At 39.6% G+C, this 12508-nt stretch overlaps 1 protein-coding gene across 2 annotated transcripts in view; it reads right to left on the reverse strand.

Annotated features, from left to right (window-relative positions):
- Window positions 1-8180: 8180 nt before the first annotated feature.
- Window positions 8181-12508, reverse strand: part of LOC124615823 (protein zer-1 homolog) — a 181463-nt gene continuing 177135 nt past the window's right edge. For both annotated transcript variants that reach the window (XM_047143976.1, XM_047143967.1), the window contains exon 12: window positions 8181-10817. In XM_047143976.1, the coding sequence (XP_046999932.1) occupies window positions 10642-10817 (176 nt within the window). In that variant the 3' untranslated portion in view covers window positions 8181-10641. The remainder of the gene's footprint in view (window positions 10818-12508) is intronic.

The following is a 12508-nucleotide window of genomic DNA, read 5'->3' on the forward strand; positions in this document are numbered from 1 at the left end:
TTAATGAAGGCAGAACATCATGTGACAACAAACCGAAACAACCTCGGGCTCGCACAAGCCGGTCTGACGACATGATCGGGAAAGTGGAGAGAATTGTTTTGGGGGATCGCCGAATGACTGTTGAACAGATCGCCTCCAGAGTTGGCATTTCTGTGGGTTCTGTGCACACAATCCTGCATGACGACCTGAAAATGCGAAAAGTGTCATCCAGGTGGGTGCCACGAATGCTGACGGACGACCACATGGCTGCCCGTGTGGCATGTTGCCAAGCAATGTTGACGCGCAATGACAGCATGAATGGGACTTTCTTTTCATCGGTTGTGACAATGGATGAGACGTGGATGCCATTTTTCAATCCAGAAACAAAGTGCCAGTCAGCTCAATGGAAGCACACTAATTCACCGCCATCAAAAAAATTTCGGGTAACCGCCAATACTGAAAAAATTATGGTGTCCATGTTCTGGTACAGCGAGGGCGTAATCCTTACCCATTGCGTTCCAAAGGGCACTACGGTAACAGGTGCATCCTAAGAAAATGTTTTGAAGAACAAATTCCTTCCTGCACTGCAACAAAAACGTCCGGGAAGGGCTGCGCGTGTGCTGTTTCACCAAGACAACGCACCCGCACATCGAGCTAATGTTACGCAACAGTTTCTTTGTGATAACAACTTTGAAGTGATTCCTCATGCTCCCTACTCACCTGACCTCGCTCCTAGTGACTTTTGGCTTTTTCCAACAATGAAAGACACTCTCCGTGGCCGCACATTCACCAGCCGTGCTGCTATTGCCTCATCGATTTTCCAGTGGTCAAAACAGACTCCTAAAGAAGCCTTCGCCGCTGCCATGGAATCATGGCGTCAGTGTTGTGAAAAATGTGTACGTCTGCAGGGCGATAGGGTCGAGAAGTAACGCCAGTTTCATCGATTTCGGGTGAGTAGTTAATCAGAAAAAAAAATCGGAGGCCTTAGAACTTGAATGCACCTCGTATTTTCTTAGTGCTTCCTTATGTCTACTGATTGCACCCTAGGATTCATTTATCCCACCATACATGACTACCTTTTTTCGTTAAGAAAGCTGTTGCTGGAGAGTTGCCTGTACACTGGCTTCAATAATACATTAAGTTAATACAGAATAATAAGGGACAAGATTATCAGATATTTCTAATTAATGCAGGGTTGCTTTTAAACTGTTACTACGCTGGTTCCAGTTACTAAGGAAATATAGGGTACATAGCATTTAGCTCCAGTTATGTTCCATCTGTGTTTTGGGTGAATCCAAAAAGATAAATTAGGAGAAATTAAATCAAAGGTGATGGACAGGCAAAAAAAATCTACTTATCTTCCAAGTTGATTACTAGTTGGGGTTGGGTTGTTTTGGGGGAGGAGACCAAACAGCGAGGTCATCGGTCTCATCAGATTAGGGAAGGAAGTCGCCCGTGCCCTTTCAAAGGAACCATCCCGGCATTTGCCTGGAGCGATTTAGGGAAATCACGGAAAACCTAAATCAGGGTGGGTGGACGCGGGATTGAACCGTCGTCCTCCAGAATGCGAGTCCAGTGTGCTAACCACTGCGCCTCCTCGCTCGGTTTGATTACTAGTAACACTCATAGTTATGCAAGTTTTAGGTCTATTGTTGATCTTGTCTGTAGAAGTGGAACTATTCTTATGGTGGTGCAGTATTTCTGTACCACTACATTTTCATCTTCCAAGCTTGCCAACTGAGACTACTGCATCTGGATCCTAGGAAGTGAGTCAGGCATTAAAATCTCCCACTGCAGGCTACAGATGGCAAAGTTGTTTTCAAGATGTGCTAACTGTATTTGGTACAGGTACATCTAGTGCCTTGTAGACAGCCAATATGTTCCATTTGGTTGTGGGGAATGTATAGGCAATGTAACAATAAGTACATTTCAAGTTTCAGAATGAGCAAAAGACTGAAAATTTGTGTGTTTAGCATAGTAAGTGAAACATGTCTTATTGGAGATAAGTGACCTGACTTTGCACTGTAGAATTACCTTAATAATTTGGACCATCAGATAAGTAACTCATTGCAGAAAACTGTAACACTAAGCAGAAATGCTAAGTTGGTCAAGTGTATAAAGTCAACTGTGCCAAGGGCAGACTGTTGTAATATGCACTATAAGAACAGAGAAAAATTGTTATATATTACACTGGAATTATTATATAACCACATGGTAACAATGCAAGCAATGATTAAACAATGAATTGATTCACCTGAAACTAGTTATCATTGAGAAATACATATGCAATTTTGACAGAAAACTGAATCCTTATAAACAGAATATACGACCATACTTGTATGTCCAGCCTCTGCTCCAAAACTGCTGGATCAATTTCAACCAAATTTGGTACACATACTGCTTGCTATATGAGAATCAGCACTGTATAAGTCAGAATGTCCTAGCTCCCATAATAGCAGAAACACAGGCAAAAAAGAATTTCAGCCACTAACTCAGAGCCTGCACTGCACATTAGGCATGTTTCATAGGCAAGCATTATACGGGCTACATGTGCAGATGGCCACTGTTGAACAGAAAGGGGGAGGAGGGGAGGCGGAGGCAATGGTTGGTGAGGGGGGGGGGGGGGGAGGATGAGGTGGATCGGGAAAGGGGAGGAAGGACATGGACAGACACAAAGGGAGGAGGTGATGGACTGGAAGAGGGGGATGAGGTGATGGACAGAAAGAGAGGAAGGTGGGGATGGACAGGCAGAGGCGGAAATGGGCGGAGGTGGGAGAATGAGTATGACAGAGAGAGGAAGTAGGAGGAAGTGGACACACAGAGAGGAGGCTAGAGAAGAGGGATAGAGAGAAAAGGCTGATATGGACAGATAGGCGGCAAGAGGAAATGGACACAGAGAGATGGGCGGACGAAGTTGATGGAGAGAGTGGATAGGAAGGAAGGAAAATTGGGGTTTAATGTACCGTCAACACAGAGGTCATTAGAGATGGATCACTTGCTTAGAACGCTTCAAGGATGGGGAAGGAGATTAGGGTTTAACATTCTGTTGACACTGAGGTCATTAAACATGGGGCACATGCTCAGAATTTTTCAAGGAAGGGGAAGGAAAGTGGCCATGTCCTTTCAAGGAAGCATCCCGGCATTTGTAGGAAAATCACAAAATAGCTAAATCAGGATTGTCGGATGCAGATTTGAATTGTCATTCTCCTGAACGCGAGTCCAGTGTACTAACCACTGTGCCATGTTGCTTGGTGGGAGACTGGGGAAGAGGAGATGGAAAGAGAGGAGAAATCATCATAGAAAATTGGATGATGAGATGGACAGAGACAGGGGAGACGGACACAGAGAGTTGGGGAGGAGGACATAGAGAGATGGAGGCGGAGCTGGGCAGAGACATGGCTGGAAGAGATGGACTGACATGAGGTCCACACATTAAATGGACCATGGACACAAGTATCATGACAGTATACCACAACAGTCAATACAGTGTAAAAAAAGACCTGAAAATTGGAAATGCTTCAGACAGTTGTCAACTGTGAAGTGCTATTGACTACAAATGAAAATGATATCTGCCAACACAGTGCCAGCAACACTGAGGCTTTTCCATAGAAACTTTCACAAATTCACATCACCTGCTGTCGTGAGGCAGAGATGCCCTGCACGCAAAACCTGTTAGTATTCATGTTCGGCCACTACGACAATAGGACTACATCTAAGGTACCTTTCACCGATTCATTGCAACATAGCATCATGCACCAATACAAATGTCATCATTCCATTCTCACACTATGCACATTGTATACATCCCTGAACTGCCAGGCACAAGTGACAACATACACAAACTATTGGCCATAGACACAGCTTCAGCAACAATGAGACGTTGCAACTGAGACGTGCACAAACCCAAGTTATTTAATATAGCCTAGTGCCTGAAAGTGTAATGAAAAGCATTTTGTCCAGCCAGGTATTGAATTAAGAAAATATTAGTCAATTGTGTATATTACATACTACTTTTCTTAATGTTGGTGATGTACCAACAGATGTGTTCTTCAATTTGCATAATTTTCTCTGTGAATAGTTGGTACTTTCTACACTGTGGTCTCAATGACATAGGAATGACATTTTCTTGATATGGCACTGCAAAGATAGTTCACATTAATTAATTAAAAATTACGTATTGGAATAAATACATCCACAAAACCTGTACAGAGAGACAGAGGGAGGAAGATGTGGATATAGAGAGGGTGGAGGAGCATATGTGGGCTGTATATGTGCCAAACACTTTTGTGGGTAAAGCCATGTGGAAAAGGCTTGTAAATAATAACACATAGTTCCTAGCCCTTTACTCCAATGTTAGAATTGTACAATTAGTAAAACAATGCTTCCTCCAAGTTAAAAGAAGTGTGAGGGGAGGGCTGTAATGGAGGGTTCAAGATATATCTTAAATATAACAGGATACATTCATTTAATATATTAGTCTAATATGTAACGCACCCCAAAAATGTGGAAAATTTTGCGTTAGTTTGCATTAATGCTGGATGTTCATAGTTACTTACAATTGCTATTGCAGTGATGCTTAGCTGAGAGGCTAACTTTTGTCACCTGAGTCTGACCAGCAAACAAAGGAGGAATGGAATACAGCTCCTTATTACTAGATTATGTGCGAATACCCTGAATTAATCTATTTCAAAGTGTCTTATATAGTGAAGACACAGTGCACTGTTTATCTTCATCTGTCTGTCAAATGAAATTTTTAAGAATGAGTCTTAAGCCGCGTATACACTGAGACTGAAACATGTTTTCAAAACATGTTTCCGGTAGCTTGATGTGGACACCATTTGGAAACATGTTTCGAAACACAGAAACATCTATCCGTAGCAGTGTCGGTACAGATCAAAGGAAACAATGTTTCAGGCTAGCTACCACTTGTCACCGCTGCACGGCACTAGCGTATGTGTGTGTGTGTGTGTGTGTGTGTGTCGTCAACTGTTTAGTAGTGTTCAGTTTACTGTCGTTTTCGTTTTCGCTTTGTTTTTGTAGAATAATGGAGTGGTCAAGGCAACAAATTGTCGATTTAATTGCAATGTACCAGGGGGAGGATTGTTTATGGAACGTCCGGAGCAAGGAATACAAAAACACCGTTAAAAAACACGATGCACTTGCACAAATTGCAGCAGCTTTTGGCACGGACAAGGGAAGTGTTGAGAAAAAAATACGATCGCTCGTGGTTGCGTACAGGGACGAGAAAAGAAAAATTATTGCCAGCAGACCATCTGGTAGTGGTGCAGACACTGCATATGACTAACTGGTTCGGCTATCGGCTGCTGCAGTTCTTGGACGATGTACATGAGCCAAAGGAGACAACAGATACTGTGGAAAATGAGGTACGAAAATTATGCTTGTTTGTCTTTATTTGTATTTTATAGTACAAAGTCACATTCACCCATAGTTATTTTGCCACACTTCCTTGTGGGCTTAAAAAATAATTAGCAAATTCGTCTCGAATTTGTTTATTCGTGGAAGCAGCTTTCCTTGGTATTTTCTGTGCTGAAATGAAAACTGATGCAGTGTCATCTCGTCTCCATGTGCCTGGAATCATTTCACCTGTTTGTAAATCGTAGGAATTGAAGCTTCCATGTGGGGTGTACTGGTTCCTTGCCGCAGCATTTCGCCTTAAAAAATTGTGGAGACATACAGCTGTAAGTGTGACAGTTTTTGCCTTTTCCAGTTGTAGCAACATAGGCTTTCTAAACACACGAAAAACTGAAGCCATAATGCCGAAAGTGTTCTCAACAACCATTCTGGCCCTTGAAAGTCTGTAATTAAAAACTCTCTCTTTTGAACCTTTAACATGTTTTACCGGGTAGGGTTTCATAATGTTTTCCTGTAAGGGAAAGCCGGCCGCGGTGGCCGTGCGGTTCTGGCGCTGCAGTCCGGAACCGCGGGACTGCTACGGTCGCATGTTCGAATCCTGCCTCGGGCATGGGTGTGTATGATGTCCTTAGGTTAGTTAGGTTTAAGTAGTTCTAAGTTCTAGGGGACTTATGACCTAAGATGTTGAGTCCCATAGTGCTCAGAACCATTTTTTGTAAGGGAAAAGCATCGTCTGGTACAAAAACATATGGTAGGGCCTTGGTGCCACCTGGTAAGCATTCAGCATGTGGCAAGTTAAGTTTCTTTTTGTTAATTAACTCATTTATGCTTGCGTTTTTTAACACACCACCATCTGATATTCTGCCTTGGCAGCCGATATCTGCGTACAAAAAGTTGTAGCTGGTACCGATGACAGCAAGCAGCACAATGCTGAATGAACCTTTATAATTATAATATTCACTTCCACTACCAACAGGGCACCGTAGCACGATATGTTTCCCGTCAATTGCTCCGACACAATGGGGGAACTGAAGAATCTGTGAGAATAAACATGCTGTTTCACTCCAGTCGTTTTCAGTCGCAGGTATCTGAAAGAAAGAAATTTGATTTTCAGGTTTTCGCACATTCGCCAGAGGGCACAAATGAGGATGAAGAGGTTGCAGCTGGACCTTCCAGTCCTCCACCACCAAAAATCAGATGGAAGGGCGAGAAAAAAGACGTGCAGCAACCCTTCAAGATTGCGTCTCAATTATTAACTGAAGTGCTGCAAAAGCAAGAAGACAAGGACGATGAATGCAATGCGTATGGGCAGTATGTGGCATCAGTTTTAAGGAAATTGCCCGAGTTAGAACGAGCAAAAACAATGGCTTTGCTTAATAATGTATTAATGAAACAACATGTAGCGTATTTAGAAAGTGAGCAGTCGAAAAGGGGTATGAATGTAGCAGGGCCATCATCATCGTCATCAAGTAACAATTGCCCTGTTACATTTACAAGCTATGAAGACAGTGACAGCGCAGTTGAAGAAGTTGTGTTTGATGAATTATGTAATGTAATTGAGAAATAATAACACTTCGAAAATGTGCTTATTTAACGATGTTTTTCATTTACTTACCTTTACATAATCCTTCAGTACTTCCACCAGAGCTCCACATACTTCAGGTACTATTTTAGATATTGCTTGTTTCGAAATGCGAAATAAATACGCAAGGCTCTGAAATGAATCTCCTGTTGCCAGGAAACGAAGAGTAACTGCAAGCCTTTGGTTGACTGAAATAGCTTTCCTGAAACTCGTGCCTTTTTTGAAACAAATGGTGATATCATATTTGCCAGATATTCAAAATCGGTAGGTGAGATCCGAGTGAAGTTGCGGAAGCCAGAGCCGTCTTCCATACTCAGCTCACGTAGCAGGCTATTTCCGCCAGTTCTTCTGTTTTTCTCCACCAACGACGAGGACGCCTTTCATTTTGTTTGTGTAAACCTTCTAGCATTAATAATGCAGCTCCACATATCATTATTGTTTCTTCGACACCAGACATAACGCAGCAGCAGACGATACGAACACAATAACACAAGGGGCACTGCAGACGGCGTGAACACACGAAAAATGTTTGTCACCAGTGTGGACGGAAACAGAGACCAGAAACAAAGTCGGAAACATTTGCGAAACATCGCAGAAAACAATGTTTTCGGCAGAAACGTGTTCCCAGGGGCAGTGTGTACGCGGCTTTAGTCTTTAGTGGTTCAGTGCTGTATTAGAACTTCATGACAGATTAAAACTGTATGTTGGGTCAGCACTTAAATCCAGAATCTTGTCTTTGGATTCCCAGTCCAGCACATACTTTTGATCTCTCCACCCTCTTCTTTCTACCAACTCTGGGTGACAACAACACAGGTACAACAAAGCATAGTACAGACTCTCATCACAGACACTTTCTCTACACAATTACAAATCTAACAAATTAGAAAAGCTAACCACCAAAGTGGTATACATCCAAAGACATGCATGTGGCTGTAAGACAGGTTTCAGTGAAGTGATTTGTTTAATTTAGGCAGAGGCACCTTTTGTTATTTTGATGTAAAGAAAATAAAGGGAAACTTTATGGCAAGGAACAAATTGTTCTTAGCAATAAGTAATTTTCATGAATTTTCATTAAAATAGGAAATCAGCATTATTTACTAACAGTCAATATATCTTTTGCATGGACAATACAAAATTATAATGTGTGTTTATTTTAAAAACAAACCCTAAAATTAATGTACAATGGGTCACACTTACAGCACATAGCATATTACTTTGAATATTCTGGTAAAAGAAAACAAAAATCTGTAGAGAACAAGCTGTATTTCATACACTTATGTACAGGTTCCGTATTCTTTACCTATCAATCTAACAGGTCATTTCCTGCATTTATTCGGTACAAAAACATGTAATGACTAGAGTCAAAAGTCCAGAAAGAACAATACCAAAAGTCATTATTTACATACAGGTTAAAACAATCCAGATCATTACTAAAAAAAAAAAAAAAGAGAAACAGTATTACAGAAGCTTACAGTTAGCCCATATCTCAACTCAATCCAAACACAAAAGTATATTTTGCTTGAAATTTTAACACGATGGTTACCACTTGTATACCCATATAAGACAGGAAAAAAAGCGGGGGTGGGGGGCACTAGCTGCCAGTGTCAAATTACAACACAGTTACGTGAAGGGGTTATGGTAACCTCAAACGCCAATCCACGTAGTGCAAAACAGCTGGCATAATATTTAAACATGAAAAGTACAGAGAAAACATCTTTTAAAATAGGCACAACTAAAAGAAAATAATTTTTTCCACATGTACTGATAGTAGTACACGTAATTAAAATTGACAGACACTCTCAAGAGTACAAAATTGTGAAAGTGAATCCTTTAAAAAAGAGGGAACTTTTTACTTGCAGGAGAGGGGCAGTGAAGAAGGAGAGGGAGGGAGGGAGGGAGGGAGGGAGAACTTGGGAGTGGGGGAGAGGGAGAGAGAGAGAACGAAGGGGTAAGGTTAGGGTTGCCTTGCCATTCTCCAGAAATTGTTGTAATGAGTAATGGGTAAACTTCCTCAATTAACAATTTAAATTTTTCATTGATATTTGAAGCTACAAACAAAGAAACTTTAAGATTATCAGACTGAATATTTTGCAAACCAATTCATTTCTGCTTTTATGACTGCACTTTAAATGAGCCCCAATCTACTATGTGCAGTAACCAAGATATCTCTTTTGTCTAATTTGCTTTTTCGAATTATACTGAATTTTTATTTTTGTACATGCCGAACACTATCATTCACAGTATTCTTTAGGCATACCTTTAAAAAAATGTATAAGAAACATTCCAAACAAACGAACTAATGGATATGTAAAAAATTAGTTTCTTGATAGTAATTGTAGTATACATATGATGTTTTTTCTTTAAAAAATATACCACAAGAAATAATTAAATGTCAGAAACTGAATTCTTGATAGTGCTGATGACTTCGCACTTTGTGAAGTACATATATTTTCAAATACGGTTTAAATTTCTATAATCTGAGATATTTCAAAATTACTGCAATAAAAGCATCTAAATTCAAAGAACTGGTAAGGTTAAAACTGCATACAGCAGTATGGCTTGAACCTGAGTACATGCCTCTTCATCTCATAACCCTCACTAGAAATAAATCCTTCACATTTCAAGATGTGGACACTGTCTATCCAATATTTGCTTGCACACCAGTTTCTTTCAGTCTTCATAGTGTTCAGATTAGAGTTTCATCTATATATTTTCTTTTCAGTCCACTTTTTTCATTAAAGATGCAAAACAACATTTGCCTTTTTCCTTTACAAGGTGCTAATAAAATCATTTTCTTTTAATTTCCCATCCCCTATCAAACTTTACTGTCAGCTTCTATACACTGCACTGTATCTGGCATTTCAGTGACTGCGGTAATTGCCACCAATTATATTTTACATGAATGGTCTTTCCCCCCTTGCCTTTCATCCTGTGTCCTTACGGGTTTCTCAAGAATGAATATTTTATCATCATTACATTAAAAAAATATTTCAACTTCAGGAGGGTGATTATACAATTTCTTCTGTTGGTGACTAAGACACATTTCTCTATTTCTACTGCCATTTACATTTTTCTTTGCCTTTCCTGGTATTACTTAAGTTAAATAGAGCCTTAAGAACATTTCTGCAATATTAGCTACAGACATGGCCAACTTATTTTTTACATGTAAATATATAGCATCAAAGAGCCATCATTGTTAGACCGAAAATTAAAAAAAAAGTTTCAATAGAAATGTTAAACAAGACTGACTCCACTACTGATTTCAAGCACAAACAAACTTGGCTGACTTCTATATATTTAAAAAGGATCATAATCTGTGTCATGTTTAAAATGTGTTGTTTCATTCTGCAAGGCTCAAAAGACGATCATATCAAGGTACATGCAATTGCTTAGTCTATCAATAGTGCAACTTCAAATGAGCTAGCAATTTTACATTTCAAACAATATTACGGCTGAAATAATCGCAAAATTATTTACAATTAAACAAGTATACAATGTTACAAAAATAAATAATCAACTGTAACACACAAAACATGGAAAATGAAGAACAGGAAATTTACAAGAGATTTGTAAGTTCTTAAGTTACAAATGTATGAAAAACATTCTTCAATTTATTTAGGTATTTTACAATTTATACAAATATTCACAATTTTATAACAAATTTCAGTACTCAACTGAATTTTATGATTAACTTTTTTGTTGCCAAGTTAATTCTCACAAGCACAATTCGTTTCAATTAACTCATGTTCTTTTTTTTGCCTACACTGTGTTATCACCATTGTTGCAAGTTCTTTGATGCGAGGGTATGGATTTTCATGATGAATTATTTCTTCAAGAAGAGTTAATCCACCTTCAGCTTCAACCAGTGAGCAATACTTGTCCGCTGAAAAAATTACAAATAATCATCACGGAGATGTAAAATGGGACTAGACAATGAAAAATATCAGCAGAAAAAAGATTAAGTATGGCTATACAGCAGAATCATCAAGAACAAAATGTTCTCAATTTTTGCTGCAATGATTTGAATCATAGGAAACCTTTCATTACATGAAGGTCAAATTGAAAGCATAAAGAGAAATGAAACTAAGTCATTCAAGCTCCCATGCTTGAAGGCCACTTTCAACTATATGATGTGTTTAGATGGAGAGGGCATGAAGCTTTACTGTACGGTTAAATGATGATGGCGTCCTCTTGGGTAAAATATTCCGGAGATAAAATAGTCCCCCATTCGGATCTCCGGGCGGGGACTACTCAGGAGGACGTCATTATTAGGAGAAAGAAAAATGGCGTTCTATGGATTGGAGTGTGGAATATCAGATCCCTTAATCGAGCAGGTAAGTTAGAAAATTTAAAAAGGGAAATGGGTAGGTTAAAGTTAGATATAGTAGGAATTAGTGAAGTTCGCTGGCAGGAGGAACAAGACTTTTGGTCAGGCAAATACAGGGTTATAAATACAAAATCAAATAGGGGTAATGCAGGAGTAGGTTTAATAATGAATAACAAAATAGGAGTGCGGGTAAGCTACTACAAACAGCATAGTGAACGCATTATTGTGGCCAAGATAGACACACAGCCCACACCTACTACAGTAGCACAAGTTTATATGCCAACTAGCTCTGCAGATGACGAAGAAATTGAAGAAATGTATGATGAAATAAAAGAAATTATTCAGATAGTGAAGGGAGACGAAAATTTAATAGTCATGGGTGACGAATTCGAGTGTAGGAAAAGGGAGAGAAGCAAACGTAGTAGGTGAATATGGATTGAGGCTAAGAAATGAAAGAGGAAGCCGCCTGGTAGAATTTTGCACAGAGCACAACTTAATCATAGCTAACACTTGGTTTAAGAATCATAAAAGAAGGTTGTATACATGGAAGAACCCTGGAGATACTAAAAGGTATCAGGTAGATTATATAATGGTAAGATAGAGATTTAGGAACCAGGTTTTAAATTGTAAGACATTTCCAGGGGCAGATGTGGACTCTGACCACAATCTATTGGTTATGACCTGTAGATTAAAACTGAAGAAACTGCAAAAAGGTGGGAATTTAAGGAGATGGGACCTGGATAAACCGAAAGAACCAGAGGTTGTACAGAGTTTCAGGGAGAGCATAAGGGAACAATTGACAGGAATGGGGGAAAGAAGTAGAAGAAGAATGGGTAGCTTTCAGGGATGAAGTAGTGAAGGCAGCAGAGGATCAAGTAGGTAAAAAGACGAGGGCTAGTAAAAATCCTTGGGTAACAGAAGAAATACTGAATTTAATTGATGAAAGGAGAAAATATAAAAATGCAGTAAATGAAGCAGGCAAAAAGGAGTACAAACGTCTCAAAAATGAGATCGACAGGAAGTGCAAAATGGCTAAGCAGGAATGGCTAGAGGACAAATGTAAGGATGTAGAGGTGTATATCACTAGGGTTAAGATAGATACTTCCTACAGGAAAATTAAAGAGACCTTTGGAGGAAAGAAAATCACTTGCATGAAATATCAAGAGCTCAGATGGAAACCCAGTTCTAAGCAAAGAAGGGAAAGCAGAAAGGTGGAAGGAGTATGTAGAGGGTCTATACAAGGGCGA

The sequence above is a fragment of the Schistocerca americana genome, chromosome 1, assembly GCF_021461395.2.
Source record: "Schistocerca americana isolate TAMUIC-IGC-003095 chromosome 1, iqSchAmer2.1, whole genome shotgun sequence".
Classification (NCBI taxonomy): Eukaryota; Metazoa; Arthropoda; class Insecta; order Orthoptera; family Acrididae; genus Schistocerca; species Schistocerca americana.